We start from the raw sequence: 15,705 nt of genomic DNA, 5'->3' as shown, positions 1-15,705 counted from the left end.
GAAGCTAATCCGAATTAAATTCTGACGCATACGTAATGGCAAAATTTAGTCTAATGCCACTTGTAGGTAAAGGTACTTGTGCTATTTTTGATTGATTGATTGATTGATTGATTGTATGTTGTTTAACGTCCCTCTCCAGAATATTTCACTGATATGGAGACGTCAACAATGCCGGTGAAGGGCTGCAAATTTGGGCCTATGCTCGGCACTCAGGGCCATTGAGCAGGGAGGGATCTTTATCGTGCCACACCTGTTGTGATACGGGGCCTCGGTTTATACGGTCTCATCCGAAGGACCGCCCCATTTAGTCGCCTTTTACGACAAGCAAGGGGGTACTGAGGACCTATTCTAAGCCGGATCCCCACGGGACGTGCTATTTTTGAGTGAAAAACTAAGGAACATTTTGTTAATCATTAAAATGCTATTATGTCAAATAGATCTGCATCTGCAAAAGGTGATATGATTTGCAAATGGCGTCATAATAGCCGTGGTGACGCAGGGCTGTAGATGTAAAATTTTAATTCGCATTAGGTTACTTCGCATTAGCTGTCGTGTGAATACGATTTAATTTGCATTAGTTTACTTTGCATTAATTTACTGCAAATTAAACTCTTCGTGTGAACAGGGCATTAATTAGCATTATTTTACTTTGCATTTATTTTCTTCGAATTAAACTTTTCGTGTGAACACATGTGCCTTTTTTCTTTGTAACTCACCTATGACTACATATACATGTACATTTGTAATACCCAAATAAATAAATCTGCATATTTTGAATTTTACAGATAGTTACACAAATTTTGAAAAACAAACAAATGGAGATTTCAAAGTCTTATGCTAATGAATTCGCGAAAATGTTACAGGTATCTCTCTCTCTCTCTCTCTCTCTCTCTCTCTCTTGATACGGAAAATATTCGTTTTCGATGTCTTTATTTATTTCAAAAAATAATATCAAATTTTCAATTATTTCTTTCAAGGCATGTGATAAACAAAAGAAATATATTTTCTACGAGATAATGGAGAGCTTAAACACTTTTATTGAAGTAAGTACATGTACTTCTTCATATTCAATTTGTACGGAAGCCTAGAAGGCTCATTCGAGATTCGAGGTTCGAAATACGAGTTTCGAAATTCAAGATCCAAACAAACCAATCAAAAGCGGGTTCAACATTTGATTACTACCCTTTATTATGTTTTACTATCACGAAATCGTTGAATATATTTACAACAAATGAGTTATTTGCTAAAATGATATTTGAAGAAAAAATGTGTTTTATATATTAAAACGAAATAAAAATAAAATTTGGATTACATTTTGACAAATACGTATATAATCTTATTTTTCTCATTAAACAAAGCAGTAAATAAAGAATATAGAATATTTTATGGTCTTATCGTTGACTTGCGGAACAAGTAGGTCGACTATTTTTTTTATCACATCATTGCTGAGGGTGAATAATGTATTTGATTATAATTAGATATGAAATATTATGAATCGTCTCTACATTGCACAGTTAATCAAGGGTGTACATTTATAAAGGTTACATTTGAACAGTGAGACTTGACTGCTGATTTAAACTGTAGCGGTTTAGGCCTAAGGTTTCCCGAGTATATTTAAATCTTCGAACAAAACGTATTATTATATAGTCTATTTATAGTCCCTATATAATCTATACAAACGCAAACAGTTCATAACACTACATATTCACCGGATGTTAGGCCGTATTCACCGGAGGGTCAATTCGAGTGCAACGGCATTGTGACGTCACAATCAAAATATCAAAACAACGTTGTAAACAATGGATGCAACGGCCGCAGCGAGCTACGTATCTGAGCAGGAAAACGATTATTCAAACCCTTTTCAGGATTATTTTTTAACATCTGGACGTCATACACATAGCCAAACTCGAAAAGGAAAACACGGAGGTTACAAATAGTAATCTGGAGATTTTTTTTTCAACAATGGAAGATCGCAAATGAAAATGGTGTCGTCATACAGCCTTCAATGTCTTATCTATACAAATCCCGACTATATAATAAAACAATTATGGACTCTTTTGGTGTTGAATATGGTTTGTTATTCACCAGAAAAATATTCATATTGACCTCGGCTTCGCCTCGGTCAATATGAATATTTTTCTGGTGAATAACAAACTATATTGAACACCAAAAGAGTCCATAATTGTATAATAAGGTTTAACGAGTATATTTTAGTCTTCGGCCATAACGATATGGTCATCAGAGACTAAGATATAAAACCATAACGCTATAGTTCTGCCTCTAATTTATACTACTCTACTATTTGATATAAGATAAAATAAATGCCGTATTTACGGAGACTGTTCAAAAATTACGAGGACTTGTTGCACAGAAGAAATATTTGACGACATAATCGGGCAAGTTTTCACAAATAATATAAAAGAATCTTTACTTATTTGGTCTTCAAAACTTCATATCAAAATGTTGTAAATTGGTTTTATTTTTGAGTGATTTTTCAGGACATACCATTAAGTCATGGCGCAGCAAAATCTTCGACGTCACAAGCATTGAGCTTTCATTTTGTCAACATTTTCCCTTGAGTACCTGTATAGTTTGAGTTACCTTATCTACTCAACATCAAAACACCACATCTTGTGAAGCTTAAAATCTACTAAACAAGTAAAGAATAGTCTTTTTTGTTTTAAAACCAAAAACTACTTATGAGATATAGTGTGATATTGGTGACTCTCGATCACGTTTTTTACAGTCCGGATAAAGTTAACTTTTCGTATATAATCTTCCCGTCCTCCCGTATAGCCTTTTTACAGAGGTCTGTCTAAAATTTCAATTTGCTATTTGTGGGCGAATGTCCCGGGTAGCCTAGTTTACTATATGTTTTATTATGCATATTTTGGAGCTATGTTGCCGATATCTCGAGCATTACACATATTTTAACAACAAAAGTGTGGTGCGCCGTCAATTCAGGAGACGTCATTTTCACAATCGTTTTCACGGGAATTGCATCAGAGAAAAATCACTTTATTTATATAAGTACTCAAAAATTACGTCCGAAATCTAAATACATAATGATAGAACAATTTAAAGGTACATTAGAGAAAATTGTTGAAAAATATCGCGACTTTTAGAAAATCGATGAGTTAAATTTTTGAATCCACATGCTATTGCTTCAATTTTTTTGTCGTGCACCGAACCTCTCCATCAACGATATAAACATACCAATAATTTTAGTAGAGTTTTTCTAAAATACAGAAATTTTGCCAAAAATTTATTAGAATCTTTCAGATACATATTTCCGTGAAATTTTATAACTATATGACGTCTGTAAGAGTAAATAATGGTCCGAGTAATTTTTGGCCCTCGTATTTTAATTCATATTGCTAATCTGTATTGTATATATAATTTTTAATCAATCCAAGAAATTGAAGCCTTAGCAGTAGATGAAGATAAGTAATTAAATACTTAATTTTGATGTATTTCCTTTATCAGGAAAACGTACGCGAATTTTGTTTATCAATACTATGTAGCCTTTCAAGTTTTACAAAGTAACATTTTCTAAGTGTTTGGAAAAAAGGCAGGTGGGGTGGGTAGGTGTGGGGTTATTGTTAATCTTAAGACACTAGACGCTTATTTATAACTTTTTTACACATGTATGTGTCATCAACCCCGTAGACAATACAAAAGTATATAATACTCCTTATGAAGCCATAATATGAATTGAATTATATCTTGCTGATCAAAAATCCAATGATTATTTAAATTTCCCCCTAATATATATAACATTCTTTCTTGCATCGAATTTAATCAAATGACTCTTTTATTTTAAATATACAAATGTATATTAACCGATTTCTTGATAGTAAAATCATTATAAAGGGGAGAAATAACATGTTTAACCCGCTTTTAATTGGTTAATCTGGATCTTGAATCTCGAAACTCGAATTTCGAATGTGGAATTTCGAATGTGGAATTTCGAACGTCGAATCTCGAATGAGCTTTCTGGGCTTTCGGAAATTTGAATGCATGTTTGGTATTTTTATATTGGTTTATTTGCATATAAATTTACATTTGCAAATATCTTACTTAGATGAACCTATTGAAGAGAAAATGTTCAATTCTGTGTGAATTTTATTTGTGGGACGTATCAAATGTAAAATATAAGTAGTATACAACAATGTAAAAAAGTTCACGGGGATATTAATTTTTAGTTAATACGTGATCAAATCTACTGAGAAGCTATTCGTGCTTCTCAGGATAAGATCACGTGACCAACTAAAAGTCCATTTCTCAGAGAAATTTTTAACATTGTTGTTTTTTCTTAAAGGTTTCAGACATATTTTTCTTTAATATTATATATACTGTCCAGTCCAATACGAAAAATCGTAATGTTACTAAATATGGCACCTGATCCCACCTCTGATGTTTCGGAGGTCCGTTTTTGCTCTGCTCTTATTTTGTATATTTGTTTAATGGACGTTGAGATTGAATACTGTTCGTTATTTCCATATCCTTCTTTATAGTAATATTACTAGACATCGTAATATTGCAGAATATCGTTATATAATTCTTATATTACAAAAACTCGTAATATAGTTAAATTATGAAAACTCGTAATATAGCAAGTTGTGAGAGACTATATTACGAGTTTTCGTAATGTAAGACAAAAATAAGCATTGAAAGAAACTGAATGATGTTAAGGAAAGTATGACGTCAGAAATACATTATGCCCCAATGGTACTAGTATCAAGTGGTCATTTCGGTCAATGACGTCAATCGAAAAGTACATATGTATGAAAATGCAAGAAGAAAATAGCAGTAGTAATGGGTGAGTGAAAATTTTGTTTTATTATTCTTATATAAGAATTTTCCATAAAACTTCAATGTATCCTCAAACTTGTCACAGTGTTGTATAATCGCAAATTCCCTATATTTTTTCCCGAAGTCTACCCTAAAAATCAAACCCTCATCTCCAACAACGAGATGTTACGGGGGAGAACTTGTACAACTTTCACTAGCTAGGCTCTGACTCTGTATGCACTTGGATCAAATGCATCAAAACAAAGAAAATGCATGCATACCCACGATGAGAACATAAGAAGGAGGTTGTATCAGAAAAAGGGAAGTAACTCTTAGAAGAGTTAGAAATTGCTTATATTACAAATTTAAGTAATATTACGATTTTTCGTATTGGACTGGACTGATATAAGAAATACTAGATGTATTGGTCAGAATGGTGATTTAAAATATACATACACATATATATATTCATAGGAAGTACTTCTTTCAAGGCACATCATACTTGGAGCCAATGATACAATTAACGTTGAAGAACTTCTCTACAAAGATTTTCATCAATTATTTCATTTCCTAAAGGTATCAAATGAAGTTGTATTTGTAAAGGGAACAGGAAAAATCAAATTCGATTCACTACTTTTTTTGTATATGAAACATCTCTTAGATATATAATACTATACTTGTACAATTATTCATGTATAAATCAATTTATCTTCTACACTTATCTGTTCTAATCTTGTCATATATACCTTTGAAATCAATACAGATCGGCACTGAAGCACACGCAATGGAATATCTGGATAATTTGAAGGTAATTGAAACAATTTTCAATTGCAAATAGGATTACTAAACCCTTTGTAAAATACTAATTAAAAACAATGTGATGTTTCATTTCAGACGATGAAGGAAAATCGCCTCAAAGATGTTCTAAAACGATGGGCAATGTTTCGCTCCAACACTCAGGTACCGATTGTCATAATACCAATCAATCAATATTTCGTTGCAAGGTCTGTGGCCAATCAGCAGGGAGAATTACTCGTGCTAGATTTTCACTTGAATTTTCAGAAGTCTGTGTTAATGCTCTCTTTACAAAATTGAATTGTTTATTGATTTTTTCATCCTCACCTTTATCATTGTTAAGTTGCATATTAAATTTGCAAGATCCACAAAGTGAACCGGTCTCAAAAAACTGGAAAAATCATTCTGTTGAAAACGTATTAAAATTATGAGATGAGTAGTTGGTTTATGTAATTATATATTTTCATTTTTTTAATATATTAATGTGGTTTAAATTTTAATATTATCAAATTATTATTCTTTAAATAAGTTTTATTTTATTAATGTAATCCGCTTTGAAAGTGGGAGGGTATATCATGATCTGGATGACCGTAAGTCTGTCTGCTCTCTTATATTTAATGAGACTTTCACACACAAGTACATGTACATGTACTTTGAAGTTGACATCAAGATGATGCTTCAGTTTTTAATTTACAATATTTATTTTGCCTTTTGAGACCAGAACTTCCAACAACATTTAAGTCATATTTGGGGCTGGGGAACATGTATGTACATGTACATGTTGATGCTACCTCTAGAATGTTCACACGTTGGACAGTCCATCATATAAAATTACACTGGATATAGGGTGCAGTGTATAAAAGGTACTTACAGTGCCAATCGTACCCAACCTGACACAACGCAGTTCCAGCACGGTCGAGGTTGCTTTCTTGGTCTGCTAAAGCGGTCCCAGAGCAGTAACCAGCAGTCCTAACGGCCCTTGAGAGTAATACAAAGAAGCAGTCTCAATGGGCGGGGTTTATAGATTAAATTAACAGAGATTACTCAGAAATGAGATTTCCAATAAACAATGAAACTACAAAAGACATCTGTGATTGATACTGGTTTACATACTTTTCTGTTTTAGCATAGCAATTTAGACTTGCATTGCTAATTTTCTACCAGATTTATCTTTCAGTAGAACCTATTATTATGGAGCATGGCCGATTCCCATGCTACTAGTAACAGGATACTCTAATGTAATTTTCTGAAGAAATGAGGCTTTTAAAAAAATCTTTGTTGATTTTGCCGAGTATACTTTTTTCATACATGATTATTTTTAATGATATTGCAAATTTAATCTTCGAATACGTACTAGTAGTTTCTGAATACTTTAAGTTTTAAGTTTTTTTTAATATTAATGTTCACGATTATATCTGTAAACACTAGAATGGAGCCCTTAGGTTATGTTCAAATTAAATTAATCCTGAAAGAATTTAATACACATTTTATGAATAAAAGTTTTTTTGACCTTTGTCACTCACCTGAGCTAAAGGTACGATTGAGATTTTCTGATCAAATTTGTTCCGTTGTCTGTCGTCGTCAGCACGTCGTTGTTGTCGTCGTTGGCGTTGTCGTAATCTTTTCACATTTTCATTTTCTATGCAACTATGCCGATTTCAATCAAACTTGCCACACAAGTATCCTTAGGTGAAGGGAATTCAAGTTTGTTTAAATGACGGGCCACAACCTCTTGCAAAGGGAGACATTTTTTAATGAGCGAAAAATTATGACATCTTTTACAAAACGTCTTCTAAATAAGAACTGGGCAAGAAAATATGAAACTCTTGTGGAAGCATCCTCCAGTAGACTTGCGATTCAAGTCTGTTCGAATTTAACCCCTAAAAAGGAGCATAGGGCTCCAATCCCTAATCAAAATTTTACAAAGGAATACATTGGAATTTTTTATTTAAATATCTTTTGAAAACAGAAAAATCATTATTGCTTGATATGGAAACACCCCCAGGTGGTGTAGATTCAATTTTGTCAAAATGGAAGTTTAACATAGGAAGAATATTGAGATAACAAACCGTATTTAATAACAAAGTCCATAAAACAATGCAAAATTGGAGCAGAGCAAACATGGACCTCCGAAACATCAGAGGTGGAATCAGGCGCCATGGAATAGTGAGCATCCCCTGCTGACAGGTCACACCCGCCGTGTGCTCCTTGTCATTATCGGAAAATAACGGAAAATCCGTCGTAAATTCAGTGTAAAATATTTTTACTTACACAGTCAATTAGTAGCCTAAAACGGATTCACACCCAGTATAAATCCGTATTCGGTCATTAACTGACTGTGTTACGAATTTATCCCGCTTAAGACCTTTTCCAATATAAGAAATGTTTGTGCATATTATGAAAATATTAAGTTTTAATCCAATAAAAATCAACATAAAATATTGTTACGGTAGCAAGAAATTTAACTTAACCACCTATGTAAACCGTTTCTTAGCCGCCATTTTTTTTACAATAACACTGCGAACGGAATCGCGTGCCCAATTTTCATATTACTCCTCAACGGAGACGTAATACGGAAAATTTCAGGGCGTCATGTGATCAGCTTTTATCCAATCAGCAATTTGCAAATTTGTCTGAAGCAGAATAAATATAATATACAGGTAAAATCTTGAAAAATCTTTGTCTCAAGAGCAGTGAAGCTATTGTTGGTCGTACATATTTATGGAAGCATCTGCAATTGACGTAGATTCAAGTTTGGACAAATCATGAACCTCAGTGGTTGGGCCACAATGGACGGTTAAAATGTTACTTAGGAAAACATAAGTGAAATTTTGAAGTTAAAATCTTCTTCCCAAGAACACCAAAACCATGATCGTTCAAACACGTGTGTATGTGAAAGCTTCTATACGTAATGTAGATTCAAGTTTGTTCAAAATCATGAACCCCTGGAAAGGATGCAGCCACAAAGTTTTACATTGAAGTATTCCAGATGTACCCCTTCACCCGTACCCCTTCTACCTTTTAGGCGTACACGTAGGTCGGGACTACTCATGCATTTTAGCTGTTTAATTCTAAATTAATTTTTTTTTTCTTTTTCCCTAGCCACATTGCTCACGTAGGTTTTTTTGTGGTGTTAGTTAGATTGAAATTTAGGGTCATTGTTGACCAACATATTCAATGATTGTTACACTGATACATGTACCCAAATAACTTATTAGATTGGTTTTCTTTTATTCTTGGCCAAATGCGATTGAAACCGCGACTGTTGTCGTCATTTTATATACGTACCATATCTGTCAGGCAAACACAAGCAAAAAATAGAAATATGTCATAATTCCCTATATTTTCAACTTTTTTTTAAAGACTCTCGATAACTTGTTCATACGTAAAATAAAAACCATTCATTTAGAAATTCTCTAATAAATTGTTTACATTGTTTTTGTGACGGCTAAATGGTAGCATGATTTTGATTTACGGTCATTTAATACATTGTTCTGTTTTATTCGAGAGTTGCATGGAATATGCATGGAACTTCCATTACATGAAGCCGTTAAAAATTTTAAAAAATCTTATATCTTCACTGCAATGATTTTTAAAACTAGTGGAAATGCAAACATTGTGTACATAGATTTACAAAATTAAATAAATAATAGGCCTAGATATTTTTTTTCTAAAAACCTGTAGTTTATTTTTTAAGATTAAAATCTCCTGACTTCCTTTTTAACATCTTTATTTTTTCATTTAAATTCTTCACAACATTTATGTATATTAACAGTCCATGAAAGCTTTTTGTGACTATAATAATCTTTACTCAATCAAAATATAAAAAATCCTCGCTTTTCTAATATTTCAAATACCTCTCTGCTGGTAAACACCAAAACAAAACATGGAGGATTTTAAAATGACGAGACATATTTGCATTACCTTAAAATCTTTGGGTCGAATTTTAAAAGTGTTCCCTCCTTTCATGTACAGACATGTTCCGTAACAAACATCAGGGCATTTGCTACCTGAATGTGCGTTATATTGTTGAAAATACGAGTTGCACAATAAGATGCGGAGGTTCTTTGGTTGTTTCTTACTATTAATACATTGGCAATATTGAGGTACTTTTGACATTCTCTCATCAGTTTTAAGATTGTGATGTTGAACAATTGGAGTCATGTTTCTTTTTTGGGGGTGGGGAGGGGATTGTAGGTCTGAACAAAAGAAGTACTGTCAAATCTGTAAACTCTGTTGTGTCTGTATAGATTGAATTAATTTATTGGTCCCGTTGTAGGTGTTCTGCCTTATCAATAATAACTTCTCTGATTTTAAAGGGATATTACTGATCCAGAAGATATTTTTTCAATAACTCCAGGCCTTCCTTTCTTCGTGACCTATCACTAACAATGGTACAAATTCTATTCGATAGCCAAAATGAAGGTACTGATGATTGATTTGAGATAGAGTTATTTGGATATTCGTTGTACAAGAAGATCATTAGCAAAACGGTGTAATCAAATTCATTTTTATTTATAAAGCACAACTCTAAAACAAACAAAGTGCTCTTAAGTGAAGACATCAATATAGAAAGCACAAAGAAATTTACTTTTATATGAATACCCGTTTCAGCACGGGGTTGAACTCGGGACTTATGGAATTTGTCTCAGGAATACTCCGCTTAACTGCTCGGCTATGTAGATGTAGGCAATTTCAAAGTAAAAAGAAGTTTCATAGTGATACACCTTACTTACATGCATATATGTACCATGTACGGTCAGATAAAAGATCCAATGGTAATTTGAAGGTCAGCAAGAGTCTCAAACAAGAAGTACAAGCTAGGCATACACAGGGACTAGGAAGTAAATGTCAAACAGGTTCAAGCACCAAATGATGTATATAATATATAGGTTTGACGGGGTACACAGACCAGGTATTTTTTGAAGTCGTTGCTTATAATCTTTGCCTTATGTCCATCTAGTTTTCAAACCACAGACATTACTACTCCACGTTTCCATGTACAAATACAGTACCCGCAACGTTATTCTTGACATGATACACGATGCGATAGGATACACGCAAGATACGATAGGATACACGCACGATACGATAGGATACACGCAAAACCTGATAGGAATATTAAAAACAAAGAATTAATTAAAAGAAAACTTTATTAAACTTTTTTTATATTTATTTATATGGAATGTTTTTATATTAATTTATATTGATTGCTATTTATTATGATGTTAAAGCTATTTAACGATGAAATTTGAAGGTGAAAAATATGTGTTGTTATAAAAGGCCAATTTGATAAACGGAGAATTTTCCCGTTCTATGGAAAACATTTGAAACTTCAGGTTCCCAAAAATCGGAAACAACCGGGAATACCAGGAAGCTTCAGTTTTCCAATGGTTTTGTAGATTGAAAAACCTTAAAGCATGTAGGTTTCTGTGCCACCACACTGAACCTGGAAGTATAACTTTGTATCCGATAACTGAACTTAAATAAGAAGCTTTAACCTTGATAACTCCATAAACTCAGTTCAGTTAATAAAAAATTAATTAGATGATACCAACCACGGTGGCTGCATAAAAAAACTACCTTTCGTCTGAAGAGACGAAAAATTTTATTTATCTTTTTTAATATAATTTTCTTTCTCCAGGTTACTGTAGAGCAAATTATAGATGTTGAAATGACAGTAAGTATTGTTATCTTTCATTAGTATTGTCAACAATTGACACAAAACTCTCTGAACTGAGTTAAATTCTAGATGTCAAGGTTATAATGAACACAATAAAATATAATTTAAAAAATGTCAACATTTTAAATTATTATTTTAAGAAACAAGTTTTTATAAAAGCTTTTTATTTCGTCTAGAATTTGCTTGAAATAAATATAAAAGTTTCTCTTTTTTTTAAATTCTAAAGGATCAAGAAAGAGAAGATACGAACGAGTCTCTCGCCTTGGCTACCAATATACTCAGAGGTGTCATGTCTGTAAGTGATGATTATGATAAGCCCTTTACATGTACATGTTTGCTGTGCTGTCTTTTTTTTCTTTCATCAATCAAAAAAAAAACGGTTTAAACCTCAGGACCTATACATGTAATTCTTAAAAATAACACATGTAAACCTTACTCTAGATTGTTTTAATAATTATTTCCAGGAAATAGCTTCGAATACAGAATCGCCAATCGTATAACACATCACTCTCCGTTTGTTTCGGTTGTATTGACATCATATAAACACTGAAAAAAGTTTACAGACAATCGGACTGACTCTTAGATCGATGACGGACTTATTAAACTATCACACAAGCTCTTCTAGTATCTGACAAATAGGTTAAAAACTGTTCATCAAAAATACATTCGTTGTTTATTTGTATTAACAAATTGACATTCCTCCTGATGTATCTACAATAAAAAAAATCTACAGAAATATGAAAACGTGTCGTGCTATCATCTGCCCTCTACGCTTGCGAGATATAGCTGGCATTGTCACTCTCAGAAATTCAACTGTTTGCATATCCCAGATCTATGTGTAAAGTCATGGATAAAGTAAAAGGGAATTTTCATAAATGGACGTCAAACCAAAATAGATAGCAGAAGAATAAAAATGGCATCTTGCTCTGCCTGAAGATTCTGATATGTCTTTTTCAGTAAAAAAAAACATATTCAGTTGAATCCAGATTTTAAACTGTAGCAGGTTTCCAGAAAGATTTTTAATAATTTTACTTTAGTTTCCATCATTTTGTAATTCATCTTTATGCACATCTAATGTAATTTATCTTTATGTACATCTTATGCACAACAAGGGAATGTTTTAGAATGATACACCTCTCCTTCCAATATCTAATTACATGTACCTTTAAAATTATAAATGATTTGTATACATCCCATTTTAATTAAGGTAGAAATTCTCGAGAGGGACGTTAAACAACATACAAACAATTGATTAAGAAGTTTTTTTTTAACTTTTAGGCGAAATAACTATAACCACCAAATACAGTGCCCTTCACAGTCTCAATAGGTGTTACTAAATAACATTTCAAAAAGTACAAATTTAAAAGTACAATTTACCAAAAAAAAAAATATCAGGTTTACTGTTTACCAGTTTTCATTAACAAATCTTTCAGTAACATTAATTTTCTTACATTAACAAATTATGATATAAAAGATAAAAAATTAGAAAATTCTACTAAACAATCTACAGATTAAGGTTTGTGCTTGTACATTTCAAGAATTGCAATTTAAAATTTACAGTGTATATAGTTCTTTATGTATATATATATATATATATATATATATATATATATATATATATATATATATATATATATATATATATATATATATAGAGAGTTAGGAACTATAATCATTCGATTTTTTGTTTGAAAAGCGTGATTTCTTTTATGTTCATGTCGTTTTACATCTTTTTGAAATTAGGCAACAGTTGAAGAAAAAAGATTGATGGACATCCTGAAAAATCTCGGAACTCATCGGATGACGTATAATGTCAGTGTAATTTTAGCATCAACATTATATAGCATTTATTATACATAATATATACGAGGGTTCTTCGAAACGTTCGTGGACTTCTTTGATATATATTTTATTTGATGTCATTTGTTATCAAAATTTGGAAGAAATATTAATATAACAATAAATCATAATGACTTCTTTTAATTTTTTTTAAATATGAAAAAATATATACAATTTCATAAAATGCAAAATTTGGATCGTGGATCAGGTCAAAATATAATAAGTTACAAACAATTCACTAAATAATGTCTGTAGTCAATTTCTCTGTAAAATGGAAAAATATCGAAAAACAAACTAGATATTCAAACACAGATTTGTTACATCGATTCGTATTCCAAATTGTGGCTTAATATTTTGCTTTGTTGAAAAGAAATCAACTTGAGGAGATAGGACATCCTCATTGAAAGCAACAAAAACCATGATAAAAACAAGAACAAATAACAAAAAAGTCATGGAGCAGCAGAGTACGATTCAGTTTTGTGTTTTACTAACTAAAGGAAAAAATCCTGAAAAAAACCCCTCTAGAAATGTTGGGGGAAAATGCCTGGTATAAGAAAAAGGATTTAGTGAGACGGCGTTGGATTATATTCTTTGAAATATTAAGTGATAGTATATTTTTTGTAGAAATTCTTGACGCTATATTTTGACATTAAGTGAGCTCCGCGGGTACAAAACTTATTGATTATAAAATGAATTAAATTGATATTTGTTAAATAGAATGGAATGAAAGTTCAACATACAAATATTTTACATATTACATTGTGCTTATTTTAATTTTTAGCGAGTAATATAATAACGATTGACATCGTCAACAAACTTTTTAAACAACCCTCTTATTTCCATTTCTATTTGTTTTCTATGAGATAACTTCTTGATAATTCAACAGGAATGTACTTTTTCGAAAAGCGATTTGCTAAGAAAGCTCAATTCTAGTACATGTATGCAGGAAGATCGCATAAAATTGTTTTGTGTCTGACGTCAGGAGGCAGGGACTTTTGAAATAAAATGTGAGGCCTCATGTAATTAAAAGCTATAAGACAGCATTTAAATTTCACAATGAAATGGAAATGTAAGGAATCACTGTCTAGTTTGTTGGGTCATGGCAGGGTGTCAACGATAGTTGGAAAAGTGGGATACATTTATGCAGAAATGGCTTCGCCTGTTATGTAAATTATCCCACTTTTCCAACTATCGTTGACGCCCTGCCATAACCCAACAAACTAAACAGTTATTCCTTAAATATAAATATCATATATTCTAAAAGAATTTTTTCAACTTGTAAAACAATTTTTTCAACTTGTAAACGAATACAACTCTACAATTGCACGTGTAGAACCCCTCCCCATCTCTCTCTTAATAATCAAATCTCTTTAAGTAAATTGTAAATTTATCATCTTATTAATAAATTCTTACTGCGATTTTATATAGAAATGAATACGCACGTATAGTTACTGTATTTATTGAACAAATTCATTTTTTCTTTCAGTATGTCGACGAAGTGTTTGAAGTTGATGAAATCAATAAAAGAAATCTGGGAAAGATGATTATACGATATGTTGGCCATGAAGGAACTGAAGCAAAACCAGGACTTCGAAAAATACTCCAAGCCTGTATCGATTTTTTACAAAAAGAGGCAGCTGGTGTGTGGAAAAATGCCTCTTTCACTATCTATGACGAGGACGACAACATGTACAGCATAGCTAGTGGGAATAAAAAATACCGGTTCATATGTGGAATTGAAGACGGGAAACCTTTTATAAAGGAAGAAATGGGAGGACCTTCGCGCAAAAAACCAAAGATACTACCAATTCAGCATACTGCTGGAACAGGTACCGAGGAAAACAGGTGTCATATCATGTGAAGAACTACTCTTTATCAAGTTGATTCTGAAAATAATTTTAACTGTTTGATTTATCTTGCAGTGTTATTTGGTAGAAAATGACTGTTAACATTTTAAAATAGTCTACTCAGTCAAACAAAGGGAGATAACCTTTTCACTAAACTTCTAGGAAGTAAACTTCCTTGGAGCCAACTTTGATGACATTGAAAGAAATCATGAATTATGATGAATATTAATTTTTTATATATTGTCTAGTTCAAAAAATAAAAATTTAAATTTTATGAAAAAAAAATTTAAAATACGTTAACATGTTTAATGCATGCATACTAGGACATACATGTACGTATGTAGAATGTTGTGTGTCGTATTTCATTTGGAAGTTATTAAAAGTTAAAAGTTACTAAAACGAATTTCTGGTCGGGTTTGATTGACACGTCCTTGCACGTTCACAAATCATTTATTTCTTTCATTAATTTCATTCTTAATGCTTAAGAAAACAGAACAATTATATTGTATATTAATAAAGAATATTTAAACTATAATTAAAACTAGATGCTGTCATGAGACAGTAATACCCGCACTAAGGTGTTTGCCTCTAAATACACGCTCCTACATATTAAGCGGCTTTCCAAAGAAATAGTCAAAATAATTCTATAATTTACATGTATTCATCAAATTGAGTATGAAATTCTCAGACCCTGTGACCTATAACTCAGAACCTCTTATATTTATTTTATACATGTTTAATTCATTA

The 15,705-nt window shown here is 31.9% G+C and overlaps 1 protein-coding gene across 2 annotated transcripts; it reads left to right on the top strand.

Annotated features, from left to right (window-relative positions):
- Positions 1-789: 789 nt before the first annotated feature.
- Positions 790-15,036, top strand: LOC134266877 (uncharacterized). 2 transcript variants are annotated; one of them, XM_062749080.1, is made up of 9 exons: positions 790-863; positions 978-1,043; positions 5,269-5,370; positions 5,558-5,602; positions 5,689-5,754; positions 11,234-11,269; positions 11,499-11,567; positions 13,016-13,084; positions 14,598-15,036. In XM_062749080.1, the coding sequence occupies exons 1-9, from the start codon at positions 816-818 to the stop codon at positions 14,970-14,972; spliced, it is 876 nt and encodes a 291-aa protein (XP_062605064.1). In that variant the 5' UTR covers positions 790-815; the 3' UTR covers positions 14,973-15,036. The 2 variants fall into 2 exon arrangements, with proteins under 2 accessions (XP_062605064.1, XP_062605065.1); XM_062749081.1 differs by lacking the exon at positions 13,016-13,084.
- The last annotated feature ends 669 nt before the right edge of the window (positions 15,037-15,705 follow it).

Source organism: Saccostrea cucullata, unplaced genomic scaffold, assembly GCF_032062105.1.
Source record: "Saccostrea cucullata isolate Sc308-1 unplaced genomic scaffold, CSIRO_AGI_Scuc_v1 ctg1038, whole genome shotgun sequence".
Lineage (NCBI taxonomy): Eukaryota > Metazoa > Mollusca > Bivalvia > Ostreida > Ostreidae > Saccostrea > Saccostrea cuccullata.
The sequence above is the reverse complement of the archived record's forward strand: the minus strand, read 5'-3'. Positions and strand labels throughout refer to the sequence as shown.

Excerpts from the sequence above, each read along its gene's own strand:
- LOC134266877 (XM_062749080.1), top strand. The coding sequence starts at position 816 with ATGGAGATTTCAAAGTCTTATGCTAATGAATTCGCGAAAATGTTACAG. Across the intron at positions 5,603-5,688 it reads AATATCTGGATAATTTGAAG|ACGATGAAGGAAAATCGCCT; the intron begins GTAATTGAAACA and ends GTTTCATTTCAG. Across the intron at positions 11,270-11,498 it reads TTATAGATGTTGAAATGACA|GATCAAGAAAGAGAAGATAC; the intron begins GTAAGTATTGTT and ends TAAATTCTAAAG.